Source organism: Erpetoichthys calabaricus, chromosome 14 (assembly GCF_900747795.2).
Source record: "Erpetoichthys calabaricus chromosome 14, fErpCal1.3, whole genome shotgun sequence".
Taxonomy (NCBI): Eukaryota; Metazoa; Chordata; class Cladistia; order Polypteriformes; family Polypteridae; genus Erpetoichthys; species Erpetoichthys calabaricus.
The window spans coordinates 53,589,319-53,610,028 of NC_041407.2; the positions used below are offsets into that span (position 1 = coordinate 53,589,319).

The following is a 20,710-nucleotide window of genomic DNA, read 5'->3' on the forward strand; positions in this document are numbered from 1 at the left end:
GTGACTACCACATGTTTCTAAATCTGTAATGATACCTTCCTGGGACAAACTATGACAATGATAAAGACAACATTTTCATAGCATAGCCCACTCACACACTCACACTGGAGTAGTTTTTGTTCAGGTACTTCACTTTCCTTCCTAAAATCCCAAAGATGGGCAAGTTTGGTTTATGGACAATAATGCGTCATTGCTTCTTAGAAAACCTTTAAAACCACAGCATGTTTTTTCTAGACAGCACCTCTACAGCTTTAGATGTTTTGGTTAAAAGAGTGTTGTTAAAAATAAGTATCTTTATTATATAAACATCTAAGGACCAGTGCAAGTGTTTTCTCTTTCACAAAAATCATACTCACAAGTGAAATACAGAATGAATGATCAATATGTCAAATTTTTGCCTTGGCAATGATGCTGACTTTGTTGGGCATGAAGCTAATGCACTGTTTTGGGAAACTACAGGTACTGAATCAAACATCTCGTCTAGAGATTCAGCTGTTGGAGAACTCTCTGTCTACTCACAAGCTAGAGAAACAGATTCTTATTCAAACCCAGGAAATATCTCAGTTGAACGAGAGAAACAGGTAAGAAAAAAAAAATAAAATTCCTTTCTAAAACTTGATTAAAACAAAATAAAATTTCAAGTTAAGAAAATCTGATGGTTCCTTGTATCAAACATAACCACAATTGCTGTGAATTGAAGCTTTTCTTAAAAGGAACTTTTTCATAAACAGAAGTTCAAATCTGCAATTTGTACAAGTCCGGAGGACTCCTGTAATTTTTGTTAATATCCCTTACTAGAGTTTACACTGCATGACCTACCACTTGTCATAGCAAACTGAAAGAAGATTTGATTTCTGTTGCTTTTTACAGGATTTTGTTTTTGGCATGATAATCCAATAGAACCTCTGATCCAATTATTTTACTTACTATGTGATCTCAGGAATTCTGCCATAGTTTTTACATGAGGAATTTGGATCATTAATGATTTTTAAATTGTTTAGGCAGACTTTATCATTATTTTTAAAGACCTGTTTTACTATTGGCCACATGTTATTCAGACAGCTGAAACTTGCCAATGGTCTATATGATTAGTCAGTGCTTACGTGCCAAGTCTTAATATTATGCGCACCATGAGTAATGTCGGGTGCATAGTCTTGAATAAATTTAGTTTTTTCTCAAGACTTCTTGTGTTCCTAATTTCTAAATTATTTTTATAGAGAACATTCAGGTTGAATTAATGAAAGAAGGTCACAGTGGGACAGTGGGGGACTGAACAGGCAACTATTTGCCTCAAACAATGTAATCTTTATAACAACCTGATTATACATTTTTACGTGTTTTAATATCTCCATTAAGTTGAATGAGCAGTGTAATGGTAAGCATAGTTGCATCAAGGAACCTGTATGCTGTGTTGAAATTCCACATCCATGTTGCTAATTGTGTGGATTTTGTACTATCTATATTGGTATATACCCACATTCCCAAAAATGTGCATTTTAGGTTAATTGTCAATTTCAAAAAACGTCCCTTACCAGTGTGAGTGTGGGGAAACGTGTACGTGGGCCCCATGACAGACTGGTGCCCTGTCCACGGCTGATTCAACAACAACAGAAACATTTATTTCTATAGCATACATTCATACAAACATTGTAGCTCAAAGTGCTTTACCAGATGTCAAAGAAATAGTTACGTGCAAAAAATTTAAATTAGATAAGAATAATAATGCAACAGTTGTAGTTTGCAAAATTAATATTGCACACTTACATGATATATATACTGTATTGTGGCTGGGTACAGGAGTGACAGCTCTATGAACTGGAGAAATTTGGTGTGCCAACTGGGTTGTCCTGTTTATTGCCCAAAACAAAACAAAAAATCAAACGTTCTTTGGTGTGTGTGTCCTGCAAACCAGGAAATCAACTCCAAAAGAAGGTGTTTAGGCTGGTTAGCCAGTAGTAATTTCACTTTGGTGGTTGTGCTCCATCCGGCCGATTGCTCTTCTAGGAAGCTCAGTCTTTTATGGAGGCCAAACCAGAAGGGGTAGAGTCAGTTGTCCTCACTAGCCGATTTCTCTACACGTTTTGGAAAGAAGGAGATGACACTGTTAGCAACAGCGCACCTTCTCAACCTGGCAGGTTATTACATATCTTCACAGAGCCTGTAAGGAAGTGCTAAGACGCACATGTGTCAAAATATATAATGAATATGGGAGCTTTTTTTTTAAGTTTCTAAATGACTGCCCAATGATAAGGTCAGTTGAACAGGGTGCATCCAAAAATATAATAATATCCATCCATCCATCCATTTTCCAACCCGCTGAATCCGAACACAGGGTCACGGGGGTCTGCTGGAGCCAATCCCAGCCAACACAGGGCACAAGGCAGGAACCAATCCCGGGCAGGGTGCCAACCCACCGCAGAAAATATAATAATAATAATAATAATAAATAAATAATAATAAAAAAGACTAGCCATAGACTACAGCCTTCTGTAATGCTGAATTTGATTAAGCAGGTTTCAGAATGTTACATTATGTTATGTTGTTTAGTTAAAATTAAATGCACTTTTAGGCAAAAATATTTAAGGAGAAGGGCTTCCTTAAATATGTTGCTGTTTCTTCATTGCCCATTGTAAGATGTTGGTCCCCAGTTTTGTGAAATCTAGTCCAGCATGAACAGGATGCTCCAAAGAGCTTGGCCTCAAAGAAGGATTTATTGCAATTTGTGAAGGTCATTGTTGTTTCATTTAACTTATTTCATACTTTAAAAATAAGAGATATTAATAATAATAATAATTATAATACCGTATATACGCATATATAAGTTGGGTCTTGAAACCCAAAAAATTGATCATAAAATCAGACCCTGACGTGTGACACTTAAAATTCCATCCATCCATCCATTTTCTAACCCGCTGAATCTGAACACAGGGTCACGGGGGTCTGCTGGAGCCAATCCCAGCCAACACAGGGCACAAGGCAGGAAACAATCCTGGGCAGGGTGCCAACCCACTGCAGCACTTAAAATTGATCTATTTTTTTTTTTTACATCTTCTTGCCTCCTCCAATATTATACCAGTTTCTCAGACGCATTGAATTTTGTTGCAGCAGCACAGTTGCCAATTTCTTTCACTACTTCAATGATGTTTAATTTAAAACCAGCTTCATATTTTCTTCTGATCAAACGCTCCATCGTAGATAAGGGATGCTCTTATGATAAAGGTAGATGAGGGTGTAAGATACAAAAATCACAAAAGAGTGCCAACGTCGCTTTGGAATAGTTCGGGTATTACCACGTGGTCACATAGGCACGATAGAGAGAAGGAGAGAGAGAGGTTAGGAGCACCCACTGATACAGCGCATTGCCGCATCCACATAGAGAAAAAGGCAGTCTGCTCTGTGGTTACTCTATCAGGTGGCCGTTAGCATGTCATAATCTCTTGTACCGATAGCGTGAGTTTTCCGCAGTCTACTTATATGACAGATATTATAAAATACCAGAAATTATACTGTAAAATCAAGTCCTGACTTAACCGTGGGAGAACTTATCCGCAAGTATATATGGTAAAAATAATACATTTCATTTATATGTGCCTCTCATTGACTCAAAGACACAGTACATAAATTAAAATTAAACAGGTCAAAGACAATCAAAATCAAAAACAGAAAAATAAGACAGTCAAATAAAAGACAACCGAGTTTAAAAAGATATATCTTTAAATTAGTTATAAAAACAGCAATTGCAGAAGACTGTTGAAGACTGTCGAATATGAAGAGGTAGAGATGTCGATAACATGGCAGCAACAGTACTAAAACCCAGTTTAGTGCGCAGGACAAGAATTAATTTTACATTGCAACAGGAGGGTTTAATACATATTATAACTGTACTGTACATTTCAATGATGGGACCATTTTCATAATGAAGAGCACTCAATGACTGGTGCAAAGGTAGCTAATGTTCCTAGGCAGTATTGGATTAATAAACTGAAGCTAAACATCAATTAATTTGTTCTTTCATTGAATTAAGATGTTTAACAGCATAACCAGCCATAGAATTTAATGGAAACCATTCTGCATTACAAGTCACAACATCTGCTGTCAGTTTATGTCACAAAGACATTTCAGAATCTTGCTGTCAGGTATTTCAAGCTGTCAGGTACTTCATGGCAGGCAGCTATGGATGAAGACTAATTTTGAAATACAACTTTACACATTCTTTTTTACAGAACAAAAACAGGTGTTTGTTTTAAATTGGGTCCTAACTCTTTGTCAAGCAGTGGGATTAATAAGTTTTACTAAGAAAGTTTTGGAGCATGATTTTTTAACTGCTTTTAATTGAGTTTAGACATTTTTTAAATAGGGTTTCATGGGAGTTGGAGTTCAGCACAGTCATGTTGGATTCCATGGGTGCCACCAGGGGTGCTGCAGGGATTGCGGAGTCCTACTTTGTTAATCTTCCACCTCACCCGGAAGTGTACAATGTTGTACTGTACTGTGGGAAACGGTTAAAAAGCGTTTCCCTCTGAATAACGCCAGTGTTGTGCTTGTGAACTTGTGTCTGCATCTGTCTGTATGGGGTTTGGGGAGCTGGAGAGACACCCCCCCAAAGCAGGCCACACTACATATTTCATGCAACTGTTAACAGTCTTGTGTCAGTGAAAACCAAAAGCATAAGGTAGTCTAAATCCGGAACTCGTAGACACTTCACTTTTTCAGTTACTTCCATCCTGTTTCTCATGGATGGATCTTTGCAAGCTACAAACAATTGGAAATGTCAGGCTGCAAGATCTGGGAAGCAATGTGGATGGGAAAGAACAGTCCACCTGAGTTTTGTGATTGCTTTGAACGTAAAAAATACAAATCAGTGGCCAGTGCCATTTTGTGTGCCAGTTGCATATGTGCTAGACCAGAGATTGTTCCACAATGCTACAGTAGTAGGAAGCAAGATATTTCAAATTAACCAAAAAATAAGTTGCAGTCATTTCCTGTTAATTCTAGTTAAAGTACAGAGTGCTGCTAATGTTTGTGGCCAGCCCTCCTACTATACATACCTGAATATTTCACAGCTGATTCCAATTGGAAAATGAGCTATTTATATGAATTGATTGATTATCTGAGATTTTTCTTGTTACAGTTTGGGAAATAACTTGGTTAATTTAAGTTAAATTCAGGTTTAATAGAGTAATTGCTTTTAAAAACAGATGGCAATTAGAGCTTCTGGGTCTAGCTGCATCTTTGGTTGCTATTCAAAGAAAAAAAGGATGCAGATTATGTATGCCTAATTTTTTCTTCAACAGTAACAAAGGTGTCTGATTATTGAGTTCTGCATTTATTGCATTCAAAATTAGTTTTAAAACTAAGGCTGTCTGAAAGTTAGAAAAAAGGCAAATATCTCTAAATGATTATGGTACACATCCAGTGATTGGTACAACTCTGCCTCAACCTTATTTTATCAAATACTGACATTAATCATTCTTAAATCATTCTTCATTTCTTAAATCCATTTATTTCAAATCAGGGGCACTGGTAGATGAAGTCTCTGCTAGCACTTTTGAGCAGAAGGCACAAAACAAACCTGACAAGATGCCAGTCCACAGCTAGGCATATGATAGATTTTATTATAGTTTAGCCCCAAGGGATTCACAGCAATTATACTGCTTGATTTTCTTTATTACCCTCAGCTGGAATTCCTTTTTTATTTTCAAAGTCTCTTTACTCTGAAGATAGGGCACTGCCAGGTTGTTACAAGGCAGAAGAATGTTCCACAAAAAGCCACATTGGTATTAGGAGTGATCCTATACTAGTGTATGAGCAAAGGGGCCCTTAGCGACAGTTCATATCAAAAGAGCGGGTCGAGGGCATTCTATCCTTCCTGGGATCACAGAGAGAAGATAATCCAGCAGTAGGAAGGGATGCCTGACCATCCCTATCTAAAGAGAATGTGAAACCGGAGTGAAAACACTAGAAGTGGAAACACCTTCTGGCCACTAGAGGACACACTGTCTAGAAGGCAGCATTCTGTATGTGTCCATGATATCCCTCTAATAGAGTAAGCACCCGGGAAACTGCCTTGGAGACGCCTTCCTTTAATAGCAACTAAAGGCTCAGGGGAGCAGGAATACTGGGAGTTGCTACAGGACCATGTAGCCTGGTGTCCTTTGAGCAAAAGCTGACTTATTGCCAGTAGTTAGTTGGATCTGAAGGTGGAAACATGGCAGTGAAAACTTAATTGGCGGGAGCAATACAGGCCAGGAAACTAAGTCCATAAACTAAGAGAGAAAGACAGAACACAAGATACTATGGAGTACTTCTGTGTGTTATTGTATGGTTGGCAAATGGGCAAGCAAATCCCCCGGAAATTTTTTTTCTGGAACAGCTGCAATTATATTGTTTTACTTCTGCTTATTTGTACACCACTTCTTTATGTTCTTTTTGCTAATGAAGGTGAAATTGTATTTACCTTGTTCCACGCTGGGTATTATTAATGGTGATAGGACTTGCCACAAAACCCCACACTTACCACAGTCCTCTTAGAGAAATTGCACACCATGTATGTAATAGTAGACTTTCTTACTATCTAATCTTTTGTCTGCAAGGGTTTTTCAGAAACTAAGTAGCATCATGGGTTTATATCTCATTTTCAGAGGGTGTTTAAGTTCTGACTAAATATAGCCTTGTGATGGGAGGCCTCGGCCATCTCCATCCCGCTGGTGTCCCGGCCATCACGGCCTCTTATTTGTTTGTGCTTTTTATTTTCCCATCTCCATCTTGATAGCTGATTCTGAGATGTTTTTGTTGGTTGAGGTCGAGTTCTTCAATAAAAGTATTTAACAAAGGAGACTACATACTGTTTGAACTGACTGAATACACAAAAGTTTGGGCTTTGGAATACCCAATTAAATACCAAACTGTCCCCTTAGCAAAGTTCCCCTAGTTATCCAAAATGGGCTAATAGCTGGTAGTACATATTCAGTAAGCCCCTCATTGGCCCAGGCATGATTTGGTAATGCAGTCCAATGCAATCACCACCCCAAAGTTGCCCACTTTTTAAAATGTTGTCACTGAGTAAGTAATACATCCTCACAATAAGGAGGTTACGGTTTATATCCTGGGTCCACCCTGCATGGAGTTTGCATGTTTTCCCTGTGTCCATTTTTGTTTCCTCTTACTGTCCAAAATCTTAAAGGTTAGGTGGACTGGTGGGGCTAAATTGGCCCTCTGCTCTGTGTGACTGTGTTCACCCTGTGATGGGCTGGTGCCCTGTCCAGTAGTTGTTCCTGCCTGTGCCCATTGCTTGCTGGGATATGCTCCAGGTGTCCAACAGCCCTACCCTGGATAAGCAGGTATAGAAAATGGATAGATTAACTTTTTTCTGGTTCATGATCAAATTTTGGTTTCCTGTCTGTTTGCCCAAATCCCATTTGGGTCATTGTTGGCTGCCCACGTAGGGCCAATATGTTTGCCCACCATGGGCCTACACTGGCCCAATGTCAGCATGTTTGCTGGGTTGTCATTTGCTTAAAGGCCTTTCTGGCAAACCAATGTTTAAGTTCAGATTATTCCTTGTAACAAAAGTGATATTAGAAATTTTAAAAATACATATACATTAAACAACTATTCTGTCAGCCACAACGATTTAAAAAGTATAAAAAAAATACAACCTAATTAACACACCCCGAGCTCTAGAGGCAAAATTTTAAATTTGTATTTTTCTCTCCCTTAGCTTGCTAGAACAACGTTTTCAAGACATGGAGAAGCTGCGGGCCCAAGAGCTGCAGATCCTCAAGGCAGAGAAACTCCAATTACAGGAGCTTTTAATGAGACAAAGTGGGCTAATAGAGGAGCTGGATAAGGAGCTGGTGGCTGCCACTTTAAACAGCACCCTCCTTCAACGTCAGCAATCATCGCTAATGGAAACTGTCCATCAACTCCTTAACATGGTGACTCAGTGCAACGGTTAGTGCAATTGTTGTTCAAGGAAAGTGAATGTATAAAACAGATTTTTGTGTGAGAAGATGGGAAATGAAAACTGGAGGCTTTCAAGAGAAAACTCTGTTTCCTTATAAGTGTCTGCTTCTTTTCAAATATTTACAATTTGCATGCTTTTTGTGACCTTGTAAAGAAAATCTGAAATCACATTGATCATGGTGGCATAAAGAAGAATTTAAAAACATTAATTACTATATCCTGTTACAAAAATCCTCTGTGGGCTTTTCTTAATTAATACCACATGGAAAATTAGCCCTAGTAAGGAGATTCAGTTTACAGTCCACTACACAGAGACTTGGATTTAATAAATGCATTATTGTGTTAGGAAAGTGCTTGAAAACAAAATCCAAATGTGTGTGTTTTTCTTTCCCTCACAGAGATTTCAGTGCCTCCCAAGGAGGAGGCTGTAAAGTTTAAGGACTGTGCAGAAATTTACAAATCTGGGCTCACAACCAGCGGGATCTACACATTAAACAACTCAAATGAAACTGTTAAGGTATGATATTTAACTAAGTAGGCCAACTAAATATGCGACAGCTGATATTCAAAAAGACATTGCTCAAATTGATTCTAATCTGCATATTTACATTATTCAAATTATTTCCAGATTAGAATGACAAATATAAAAAGAGAAATTAGCATCCACAAATTTTAAAACGGTTAGAGTATACAAATAGAAATTATAAATGCCCTATTACTGGGCTTTTTGAAGAAGTGAGACAATAAGCAAACAAAATTTAATTGCCATAAGAATCTGATGGCTCCATTTCATTCCAGGTAGTACTGTCTCTCCTCTGTTTCAGTTTGTTGGTTTGCAACCCTAACTTCCATACTGTGAGGCTGAGTTACCCCTCATAAATATTAACTTACATTTCAAAATGTATTAAAGAAAAAAAAAAACCTTAAACCTCTAGTGCATGCACTATAGGTCCATATCCTTTCATTTTATACACACACGTTTTATAAAATTCTTAATCTTGGTCATTTAGGTGCAATGCTGCTGGAATAACTAATTGATGTACGGAGTCTGGAGGAAAACTGCAATAAAGACAGTGCCATTATTTAGAGGATTCCTTTATACTGAAAGTAAATTTCAATATTGAATAAATAAAGATGATTTACACTTTTAATAAGTACTTTCAGGCACTCAGTCCCCTTGACTTCAATTAACATTACTCAGATTATGAGATATAATATTTTGGAAATGGAACATTAGAGTCTGCAAGAAAATTGGATATAAGAAATGGATAATTTTATTTATAGATCCTTAGAGACAGAAACAAATAGAAAAAAGTTATTTCAAAAAGCTCAAATAAATGTATGTATAAACAAAAAAGTGCTAAATGAAGAGAAACTCATAAAAATAAATGAAACAATAAATACATGTAATGAATTTTTATGAAGTGATTGATTTAATTTTGAATGATATCTTTATTTTTTGCTTATTTGTTCTGTCATCTTCAGGAAATGACTTTTTATTTTGACTCAAGTCATCTTCTCTGGGTATACAATAGCTTATTTTCCATATTATTGGAAAGCTGCTTTCAATTCTGAATAATATACTGTGTAATTGAAGTGGCTTCTTACAATGTGCACTGTTAGTTTGATGGCTATGTTTTACTTTTGCTGTCTCTTTCCAGGATGAGAATAAATATTTAAGTATAAAACACAGATCAGATAGAAAATTTAAAGTTTAGTTAAAGTTTAATTTTCTGAAAGATGAAGGATCTCATAAGAATTAGCAGTTGTGGTCAAACATTGCAAGGGCCAGTGTAATTAAAAAACAAAATTAACAAGGATGTCTAAGTAGTTCAGTGTGTTTGATTGGATCAAGTTATTGGGGTGAATGGTGCTGAAACGTCTGTGTGATATGTCGGCATGTTTGGGGATGTACCAGATGCTGAACAAATAATGCAGTGTAGAACCCTGGAAGACATCCCAATATTGTCCAGATTCAGGTTGCTTTTTTCAAATGGAACTACAAAGTAACATATGCAATACTGATGTAAAGAAGAGACAAATTCTGGCTGAAATGACAGTATATTTTATGGAAAGCTCATGCACGCCTCTTTGCTTACTCATATAAGATCAATTTAGAGTCACCATTAACTTTACATGCACATTTTTAGAAAGTAGAAGGGAACTGCATGCAGACACTGGGTGATGTTTCAAACTCCATTCATCAGGAATTAAACTGAGGCCCCTGAAGTTGTAAGGGAGCAGCAATAACCACTGCACCATCATGTCAACCAGTTTTAAGGACTGTTTGGAATTGGCAAATCAGATTATTAAAATCCAATGAATGGGGAATAAGAATACTAATAGACGAAAGAAATATTATTGCATACGAAGCATTTACTTTTCTGAATGGATCTAATCATAAGCAGGGTTTATAGGTGTCTATAGAGAATGGGATTGTTACCACTGAGATACTTGTGTTCTTCCATTTTGTATACAGTGCATCCGGAAAGTATTCACAGCGCATCACTTTTTCCACATTTTGTTATGTTACAGCCTTATTCCAAAGTGGATTAAATTCATTTTTTTTCCTCAGAATTCTACACACAACACCCCATAATGACAACGTGAAAAAAGTTTACTTGAGGTTTTTGCAAATTTATTAAAAATAAAAAAATTGAGAAAGCACATGTACATAAGTATTCACAGTCTTTGCCATGAAGTTCAAAACTGAGCTCAGGTGCATCCTGTTTTCCCTGATCATCCTTGAGATGTTTCTGCAGCTTAATTGGAGTCCACCTGTGGTAAATTCAGTTGATTGGACATGATTTGGAAAGCACACACCTGTCTATATAAGGCCCCACAGTTGACAGTTCATGTCAGAGCACAAACCAAGCATGAAGTCAAAGGAATTGTCTGTAGACCTCCGAGACAGGATTGTCTCGAGGCACAAATCTGGGGAAGGTTACAGAAAAATTTCTGCTGCTTTGAAGGTTCCAATGAGCACAGTGGCCTCCATCATCTGTAAGTGGAAGAAGTTCGAAACCACCAGGACTCTTCCTAGAGCTGGCCGGCCATCTAAACTGAGCGATCGGGGGAGAAGGGCCATAGTCAGGGAGGTGACCAAGAACCCGATGGTCACTCTGTCAGAGCTCCAGAGGTCCTCTGTGGAGAGAGGAGAACCTTCCAGAAGGACGACCATCTCTGCAGCAATCCACCAATCAGGCCTGTATGGTAGAGTGGCCAGACGGAAGCCACTTCTTAGTAAAAGGCACATGGCAGCCCACCTGGAGATTGCCAAAAGGCACCTGAAGGACTCTCAGACCATGAGAGAGAAATTTCTCTGGTCTGATGAAACAAAGATTGAACTCTTTGGTGTGAATGCCAGGCGTCACGTTTGGAGGAAACCAGGCACTGCTCATCACCAGGCCAATACCATCCCTACAGTGAAGCATGGTGGTGGCAGTGGCAGGAACTGGGAGACTAGTCAGGATAAAGGGAAAGATGACTGCAGCAATGTACAGAGACATCCTGGATGAAAACCTGCTCCAGAGCGCTCTTGACCTCAGACTGGGGCGACGGTTCATCTTTCAGTAGGACAACGACCCTAAGCACACAGCCAAGATATCAAAGGAGTGGCTTCAGGACAACTCTGTGAATGTCCTTGAGTGGCCCAGCCAGAGCACAGACTTGAATCCGATTGAACATCTCTGGAGAGATCTTAAAATGGCTGTGCACCGACGCTTCCCATCAAACCTGATGGAGCTTGAGAGGTGCTGCAAAGAGGAATGGGCGAAACTGGCCAAGGATAGGTGTGCCAAGCTTGTGGCATCATATTCAAAAAGACTTAAGGCTGTAATTGCTGCCAAAGGTGCATCGAAAAAGTATTGAGCAAAGGCTGTGAATACTTATGTACATGTGATTTCTCAGTTTTTTTATTTTTAATAAATTTGCAAAAACCTCAAGTAAACTTTTTTCATGTTGTCATTATGGGGTGTTGTGTGTAGAATTCTGAGGAAAAAAATTAATTTAATCCATTTTGGAATAAGGCTGTAACATAACAAAATGTGGAAAAAGTGATGCGCTGTGAATACTTTCCGGATGCACTGTATACAAACTACTGAACTGGGTTACAGCCGCTTCCTTATGTGGCCTGTTAATATGTATTGTGTTATCGAAGGCTCACTGTCCTGGTAAGCCATATCAAAAGCAGATTTGGGAATTCCATGGATCTATTCATTTTCAGAGCCGTCTTTCTCCAGTACAAGGCTTACATTGAGTCAGAGTCACATTGATAAGGTGCCAGTCAATCACAAGGCACATTCATGCATATTTGGGGAGTTTAGTGTTGTCATTTCACTTACAGTATATCTTTTGGACTTACATGGGTTCCATACAGTTTCTCTGATGAGGGTCTTTTAATCGTCATGTCATGATGGACAAACTAGGCCATCCAATTGCCAGGAACAGTCCTCAGCTCCCTGTGGAAAATTCCCAGGAACTCCCAGGCTAGTAATGAAATGTAATCCCTTCAGCATGTTCTGGATCTGTTCTTGTGTCTTCCTCTGGTGGGCTGTGCCTGGTACGGGAAAATTTTAACAGATACCAACTCATCTTGTTTCTTCAAGTCTGGAAAGGTTTCCATTTCCAATCTGAGTTTCTCACTTATTGTTGAAATCTACACTGTACCACAGAGAGAAAGCCCAATAGCCAAGCACATGAAGCTCATTTCAGCTACAACAACAACATTTATTTCTACAGTTCATTTTTTATACATAGAAAATAGCACAAAGAGCAACATTTAAAAATAGATAAAAATAAGTAAATACCAAAAATAATAGATTAGAATAAATCCGCACTTACATAACATAGCTATACAAGAAATAAAAAAGTCTTTATATGTAAAGTCATACTAGTATTTGTGATTCAAGAGCATGTGATCTTATTTGAGAATAGGGATAGAGACTGATTGGTAAATCAAATACTTAATCCAATGACATAGCACCAGCCTAACCACCTCCTGTATAGTGTATGCATACATGTCATATTTAAGATTCCCTAAAGGTGCTTGTTTCACCTTTTTAGTATCTCAGAGAGAGGTCAATACTTCACCATTTTTCCTGAGGACAGTCTGGGCAACATCATGATTACCTTTCGCGAGTCATTGTAAAGTCTTCCAGAAGCTCTTTGAGGGTGCCTGAAAGTCATTCCCCATGACATCACCGAATATCGCCCATGCGTGGACCTTTTACTTTGCCACTGCTTCATCTGCTCCCTTCTTGTTCACTAGAACCTCTTACTCTGATGTGGATAACACACTTCTAAAATTGCATGGAAATTGCCTTACTTTAATTTGACAGTTTCTCTTACATTAGGTGCCTGCCATTGTTTCATAAGGTTTTGTCACCTTTTTGCCACGATTTCTTAGAGATCTTCACTCTATGTACCCGGCCTCTCCTAACAATGTTAAAGTTATTCAAAACAAATTATTCAGCCCAGCCAATTTCAGAATATTCTCATCATGCATTTGGACCTTCCAGGTCTGTCAAACAGACTGTAATAATCAATAAGGTAATTCATTTAATAGAGTGTATAATTTGTAATATTTTCTGGGGCAAGGGTTACAACACAAAGCTGGAAAATGTAACCTTAAGAGAACTGATCAGGCTGACTTTCGCAATTCAGGATGAACAGAAATTGTTCCTAACCTGAAAATGTTTTTCTAGGAGAATCATTGCATAATTTTAAGTACAATTCAGACACAGAGTTAATGTAACATCTTGCCCTTAAATATGATGTAGGTGAATATGTCTCCCATTGACCCACTAGTAAAAACAATACTGCCATGGAACCCTAACCTTAGACACAAACGTGACAAGAAATACAAAATGATATCATCAGCGGTATCATAATAAAGAACCAAACAATAAATACCATTACAATTTAGAGTAAAAACATGGACAAAATACCCAAAAAGATCCAAAATAAACATACCCTGCAGAAGATCCTGCAACAGACACTGTCCTTCTGAGTCAGCTCACCACCAAAAATAAATGGTCAGTTCAGGACATCCCTGGAGGAATTCTCCAGCACACAAAATAAAAATAGTGTGAGGCTTTCTAAAAGAGCAAAAAAAAAGGCCAGGATCCACCCTAGCTTTCCCAGAAAAAAGCCTCACCTGAGGCAGATGGACCTCCCAACTACACAGTATTATATACTGTACAATAATGACAGTCCAAACTGAAAACATAAGTGAAGGAATTGACAAAATAAATGTCTTAAATACACTGCAGGAGGAGATAAATGAAAGTTTTTTTGAAGGCAAATAAAGAGTTTAGTCCTACTTGTTGAGTGTCTGATACTGTAAAACTCCACTAGAAGACTGATGACTTATACTTATCATTGATGTATAGCTTCTTCCCTGATGTTGAGCTCCATTAGAAGGTTGTGAAGTACAGTAATTAGAGACAGTTGAAAATGTTATTTTTAACAGTTCTATTGCTGTTTAAAAAAAAAGAATATAAACAAGCATTTAAATGACATAAAACACTAAAGTATGGCGCTGTCCTGAAATAATGTTTACCATTAAAATGTACACTGCACACACACTGGGTGTCATTCATAAAGCGTTCAGAAATTAACTAACACATTTTTGCATAAAACATGATTTTACTAAAATCTCATGCCCATGAGTAGTACCCTGCATAGGTTAATTAATACCAATCTATCGTAAATTGTCAGCCGTGTGTATGTTGTCCGTTCATTGCCACAATCCACACCCATCAAAGCCCCAAATCTTAACATATAAGGATGTGCTGCCACACATGCCTGGGATCTGCCAAAATGCCAAGCGCAAAAAAACAAAAGAAAAAAAAACTTCAAAGAAATGGAGATTGAGGTACTTTTAACAGAAGTTAAGAAAAGAAAACAATTATTCTCTAGTGAGAGAAGTGGTGTCACTAGGTTAGGTGAAGGAATTGCTTGGAAAGAGGTGATGAATGAAATTAATTCATTGTCTTCTATAGAGCAAACCATTTGAGAAATAAAATGGAAATGGTTCAATTTGAAATTAGATGCAAATAAACGCATAGCTGCTCCCCGAAAAAGTAACTCCGCAAGCACATCTATTATTGGAGAGGCATCTTTAGTGGGTATTATTCCTGAAGGAGACAGTGACATGTGTCTAACTACAGTCATCAAATGTGATTTGTAAGTGACTTGCTTCATAATGATGAGGTGAAACATTAATTTATTCATTCTTTAATTTATTATTAAGATGAACAGGAACATTCCACTTGCCATGCGCAGACTTCACGTGCAGCGCAGAGCATTCCACATTATCAGGAACCTGCATTCCAGAGTAGCGGGCAAATCAAAAGCAACTCGACCAAGCTGTTCAAAGGAATTTACTCTACTTTGAAAGACATACAAACCAGTTTGAAAGAAATAAGCAATAGTATGAGTGAATAATGCAAACTGTTACAAAATGGTACCAAATGCTAAGTAATTCACCAAGTACTAGGGTGTTGTACCATGTTAGCCATCATGAATGTAGAGAAAATCCAAGCAAAATGACACCTTTTATTGGCTAAGTAAAAAGATTACAATTTGCAAGCTTTTGAGGCAACTCAGGCCCCTTCTTCAGGCAAGATGTAATCATGTAATCAATGATTACATCTTGCCTGAAGAAGGGGCCTGAGTTGCCACTAAAGCTTGCATATTGTAATCTTTTTAGTTAGCCAATAAAAGGTGTCATTTTGCTTGGATTTTCTCCAAATACTTGGTTAATTTTTGCTTTCAGCATTTTTAATACAATGAGACATCTTTATCTCAGAGTCATTGTATTATTCTTTCATAATTGTTTCAGCACTGGAGGTTTCATCAGGTGGCTCAAGCATTGGCTGCGGTTCAGGTTCATTCAGTACATCCCTCTTTCATTGCTATGTTGTGTAAAACACAAAAAGCTAATATTATTTTGCACACCTTTTCAGGTGAATATAAAAGAGGGCCGCTCCTTGTATCCAAGCACAGACATTGTGCCTTCAAAATCCCATTGGTGTACTTGATAAAAGCCCATTCTGTTGCATGTGCATTATTATAAGCCCATTTCTGTGGCGTCTGTGGGTTGTTTAGAGGTGTTATAAGCCACGTCTTCAATGGACGACTCCTGTCCCCTATGGATATAAACAGGTAACCTATTTATACCTCTCAAATAAATACAATTTAATCTATGGGAGAAAATTTTACTCTTATCGAGAAGCCTGCATTCTTGTACAGCTCCTTATTTCAGACGCATGCTAACAGAACTGTCCTGCAGAATGAAACTATCATGCGTACCACCGGGCAATCAAGTAACGACATTGAGCAGCACACACTTTGCATCACATATAAGCTGCACGTTGATAGAATGGAAGTGTTTTCTATTCATAAATTCAAACTCATCATTGGATAGAGCTTTGTGTGCAGTCTATTGCACCAATGACCCTGGGTAAGTTGGCTAGCTCGTAAAATCTTTGTCTAACTTCCATCTGCCTTTCACCACCATATGATAACTGGATTTAATCCCACATTAGTGTTAATATGCCATTAAGTACTCCAGGTAGTATGCGGCTCACAGATGGCTTCGAAATCCCAGACCTGCCTGCAATCTCCTGCTGAAATGTCCCTGTAGCTAAAAAGCCTAACTGTCAATAGGACTTGCCAATGTACAGGTATTGCTCGGCTTCTTGTTGTTGCTCTTTTCAGAACAGGAACCATAATAGTACATGAATGTGCCAGAATGTGTCCCAGACGTCTAAAACCACTAGTCAACCATTCATCACTCTCTGCCAACAACGTCAGTGCGAATCCGGAACCTGCGCTCTCTCTCCAGGGAGCCCTGGGCCAAATCATGCAGTAGTGTGAAATCAGCCATTGTTATGTTAAATTAAATCAGGTTCAAATCAATGCCTTTTTATAAGAAAATACGCTCAATTAGGTACAGACCTGCATGATGTGTTTTCTGAGAAACAAAACATGACACCTGAGTTTTTTAATAATCATCAACTCATAGATAGAATAGAGATTTCATTGAACAATGTCATATCTTGTAATCTACTGTATTATTTGCATATTTATACAGTATTTATTTTACTTAATTCATTTAAAATGTGTTTTGTGCATATGGCATTCATATACAGTAATCCCTCCTCCATCGCGGGGGTTGCGTTCCAGAGCCACCCGCGAAATAAGAAAATCCGTGAAGTAGAAACCATATGTTTATATGGTTATTTTTATATTGTCATGCTTGGGTCACAGATTTGCGCAGAAACACAGGAGGTTGTAGAGAGACAGGAACGTTATTCAAACACTGCAAACAAACATTTGTCTCTTACAAAAGTTTAAACTGTGCTCCATGACAAGACAGAGATGACAGTTCCATCTCACAATTAAAAGAATGCAAACGTATCTTCCTCTTCAAAGGAGTGCGTGTCAGGAGCAGAGACTGTCAGAAAGATAGAGAGGAAAATCAATAGGGCTGTTTGGCTTTTAAGTATGCGAAGCACCGCGGCACAAAGCTGTTGAAGGCGGCAGCTCACACCCCCTCCGTCAAGAGCACAGAAAGAGAGAGAGAGAGAGAGAGAGAGAGAGAGAGAGAGACAGAGAAAAACAAGCAAGCAAAAATCAATATGTGCCCTTCGAGCTTTTAAGTATGCGAAGCACCGTGCAGCATGTCGTTTCAGGAAGCAGCTGCACAAAAGATAGCAACATGAAGATAATCTTTCAGCATTTTTAGACGAGCGTCCGTATCGTCTAGGTGTGCGAACAGCCCCCCTGCTCAATCCCCCTACGTCAGGATCAGAGAAAGTCAGCGCAAGAGAAAGAGAAATGTAAGCTGGGTAGCTTCTCAGCCATCTGCCAATAGCGTCCCTTGTATGAAATCAACTGGGCAAACCAACTGAGGAAGCATGTACCAGAAATTAAAAGACCCATTGTCCGCAGAAACCCGCGAAGCAACGAAAAATCCGCGATATATATTTAAATATGCTTACATATAAAATCCGCGATGGAGTGAAGCTGCGAAAGGCGAAGCGCGATATAGCGAAGGATTACTGTATCATGCTTTTTATTATTTATACACACACTATGCTTGGTCCAGAGCATGTGTAACATCCCTTCGTTTTTTTGAATAGACGGTTCTTACTAAAACATCGATAAATACCAGATTTTCCCTCTATGAACGCTTTATGAACAAATTCATTCTGCTCACATTTCATGAATGAGAGCCACTGTCACAAAGGTGAACATTAAAAAGAAAATAAAAACAGGACAGGGAAAGCACTGTGTTGCATTGCTACAGTCTTCCAAAGAAAGTGTCTTGCAGAAAATATTGTTGCACATTACAAGTGGTGGCTCTGAGGCTAGGGATCTAGCCGGATCTAGAAGGCTGCCGGTTCGAATCCCGTAAAATGCCAAAAGGGACTCTGCTCTGTTGGGCCCTTTAGCAAGGCCCTTAACCTGCAATTGCTAAGCGCTTTGAGTAGTGAAAAAAGCACTATATAAACGCAAAGAATTATTATTAATTATTATTACAATACTACTTTGAATGCCGATATCCTGCAATTCATTGGATTGAAAGTTTTTTTTTTTCCTTTATAGGTTAGTAGGAGATCTCACTGTTTTCAAAACTGCATTCAACAGCCAGTGCAGAGAGTAGAAATTCTGTTTGTATTAGATGCAATTAGCTATTTGTGGTTAAATTAATTTACTTACTTTAAAATTCCACCTAACAAAGACATGTGTAAAACATGCCTTAAACTTCAAATAATTTTTGGACTCTCTAATGATAACAATAATTATTTTAAAAACTGGATATTACAAGTTTAATGGCAGAAGTTATAAAAATGCTTCATAGTTCACAAGAGTAATTTGGAACCCTTGAGATCTTTAAAAGCATTTTGGATGCTGTTGCACATTGCACAATTCACACATGGAAAGTTAAATTGGAACCAGAGAAAAGAGTAGCTTACTTTAAGTCAATATTTCTTAACAAATTGTTGCTCTCAAAAAAATGTCATATTTTCTTCACTTACATTTCTCCCAGAAAGAAGACATCAATAGAAAAACAACATGAACTTTTTATATTTAAATTAAATTATAATTCACAATTACCCCTTTAAATATGCAAACGTGAACGCACCTCGAATACCACCCTGAAACATCTATATATGGAGCATACGACTCAACCTCATACATATTCAGTCATGATCCTGCAGAACATCACTGGCTGGTAGAGAAGCCTTCCGCCTGATATGTCGAGTCCCCCACCACCTGCATTCAGGAGTATCTGGCTGTGCTTCACAACTGAGAGTACACGATCATGTGTGGCATTATAGCTCCTGTCCTCTGCATCATGATTGTCAGGGAAATGTGTAAGGTGCCAGCATCTGAACAGGTAGCCACTATCATCTAGCAATTATAATGAAATCAGTGCTGTTACAGTGAGTAAGAGAATTCAGCAAGTTACTTTACCAACAAACCATTCACCATGTACAGTACCATCATCTATATGCTACACCGATCCCTCTTTCACTTGGACAGAGGTAGTGGTGCTGTAAGAATTATGATTCTAGACTTCTCTAGCGCCTTCAACACAATCCAACCTCTGCTCCTTAGGGACAAGCTGACAGAGATGGGATTAGATTCATACCTAGTGGCATGGATCGTGGACTATCTTAAAGACAGACCTCAGTATGTGCGTCTTGGGAACTGCACTTGGGAACTTGTAAACGTTAACATTCAACATTATACATAGTTATTGTCTGTTTTTCACCTGCATTATTATCATTCTTTAATTTAATATTATTTATTGTATCAGTATGCTGCTGCTGAAGAATGTGAATTTCCCATTGGGATTAATAAAGTATCTATCTATCTATCTATCTATCTATCTATCTATCTATCTATCTATCTATCTATCTATCTATCTATCTATCTATCTATCTATCTATCTATCTATCTATCTATCTATCTATCTATCATGTCTGTCAAAGCTACTTTGCCTCAAAATAAATGAATCACAAGTTGACCCAGGCCACTGAGACATGACGCTTGTCAGTCACATCTTGGCATCACAGATAACTTGTGTGTTAATGGAATAAAAGCAGCTTAATTCTCGCTAGGTGTCATTATTGCAACTTAAGGACAGTAAATTGCTTTGATTACATTAGGAGAGCCAGACAATGGTGCAATTTGCCTTTTTATGTTGGAAAAACATGTTATGATTTATGTATTTGCACCCATACCATGGCTTCCAGAACTGCAGGCACGATGGAGTGAAGCTTGGCTGAGGTACTGTTGCTTTGTTGGCCAGTTCACTGAGAACTGAAAAGTAGCCAACATAAACTGCCGAAATACCAAAAGAGTTCTTCAGTGCAGATACCCAGCACTGGCCCTCTTAAAAGGGAATTAAAATACAGCCTGTACATCATAGTCATCATTACAATAACGGCTCAGTAATATGAATTTTTATGACTGTGAGTCATCATTTACCCCATTTGACTTCATTTCTCTACTTTTTAATGGGTGTCGCCAGAAATGTTGTATAGACATAGGTCAGTGTTGCCATAAATAGAAAATAGGCAAGTTAAACCTGTCAAGTTTTCTTTTATAAATTCCAGCATTTGTGTGGGAAGTTGTGGACTCACATTTCAAACCTGTTTTTGTGTGTATCGAAGCTTTATAAATGAGGTGCCAGGAACCTTATTTTTTTCAGAGTCCACTTGAT

General features: G+C 38.1%; 1 protein-coding gene across 1 annotated transcript in view; it reads left to right on the forward strand.

Moving 5' to 3' along the window:
- angpt2b (angiopoietin 2b) overlaps positions 1 to 20,710 on the forward strand; it is a 99,739-nt gene that overhangs the window by 51,173 nt on the left and 27,856 nt on the right. Inside the window, exons 3-5 of the mRNA XM_028818910.2 lie at positions 460 to 581; positions 7,721 to 7,953; positions 8,364 to 8,482. Of these exons, the coding sequence (XP_028674743.2) occupies positions 460 to 581; positions 7,721 to 7,953; positions 8,364 to 8,482 (474 nt within the window). The remainder of the gene's footprint in view (positions 1 to 459; positions 582 to 7,720; positions 7,954 to 8,363; positions 8,483 to 20,710) is intronic.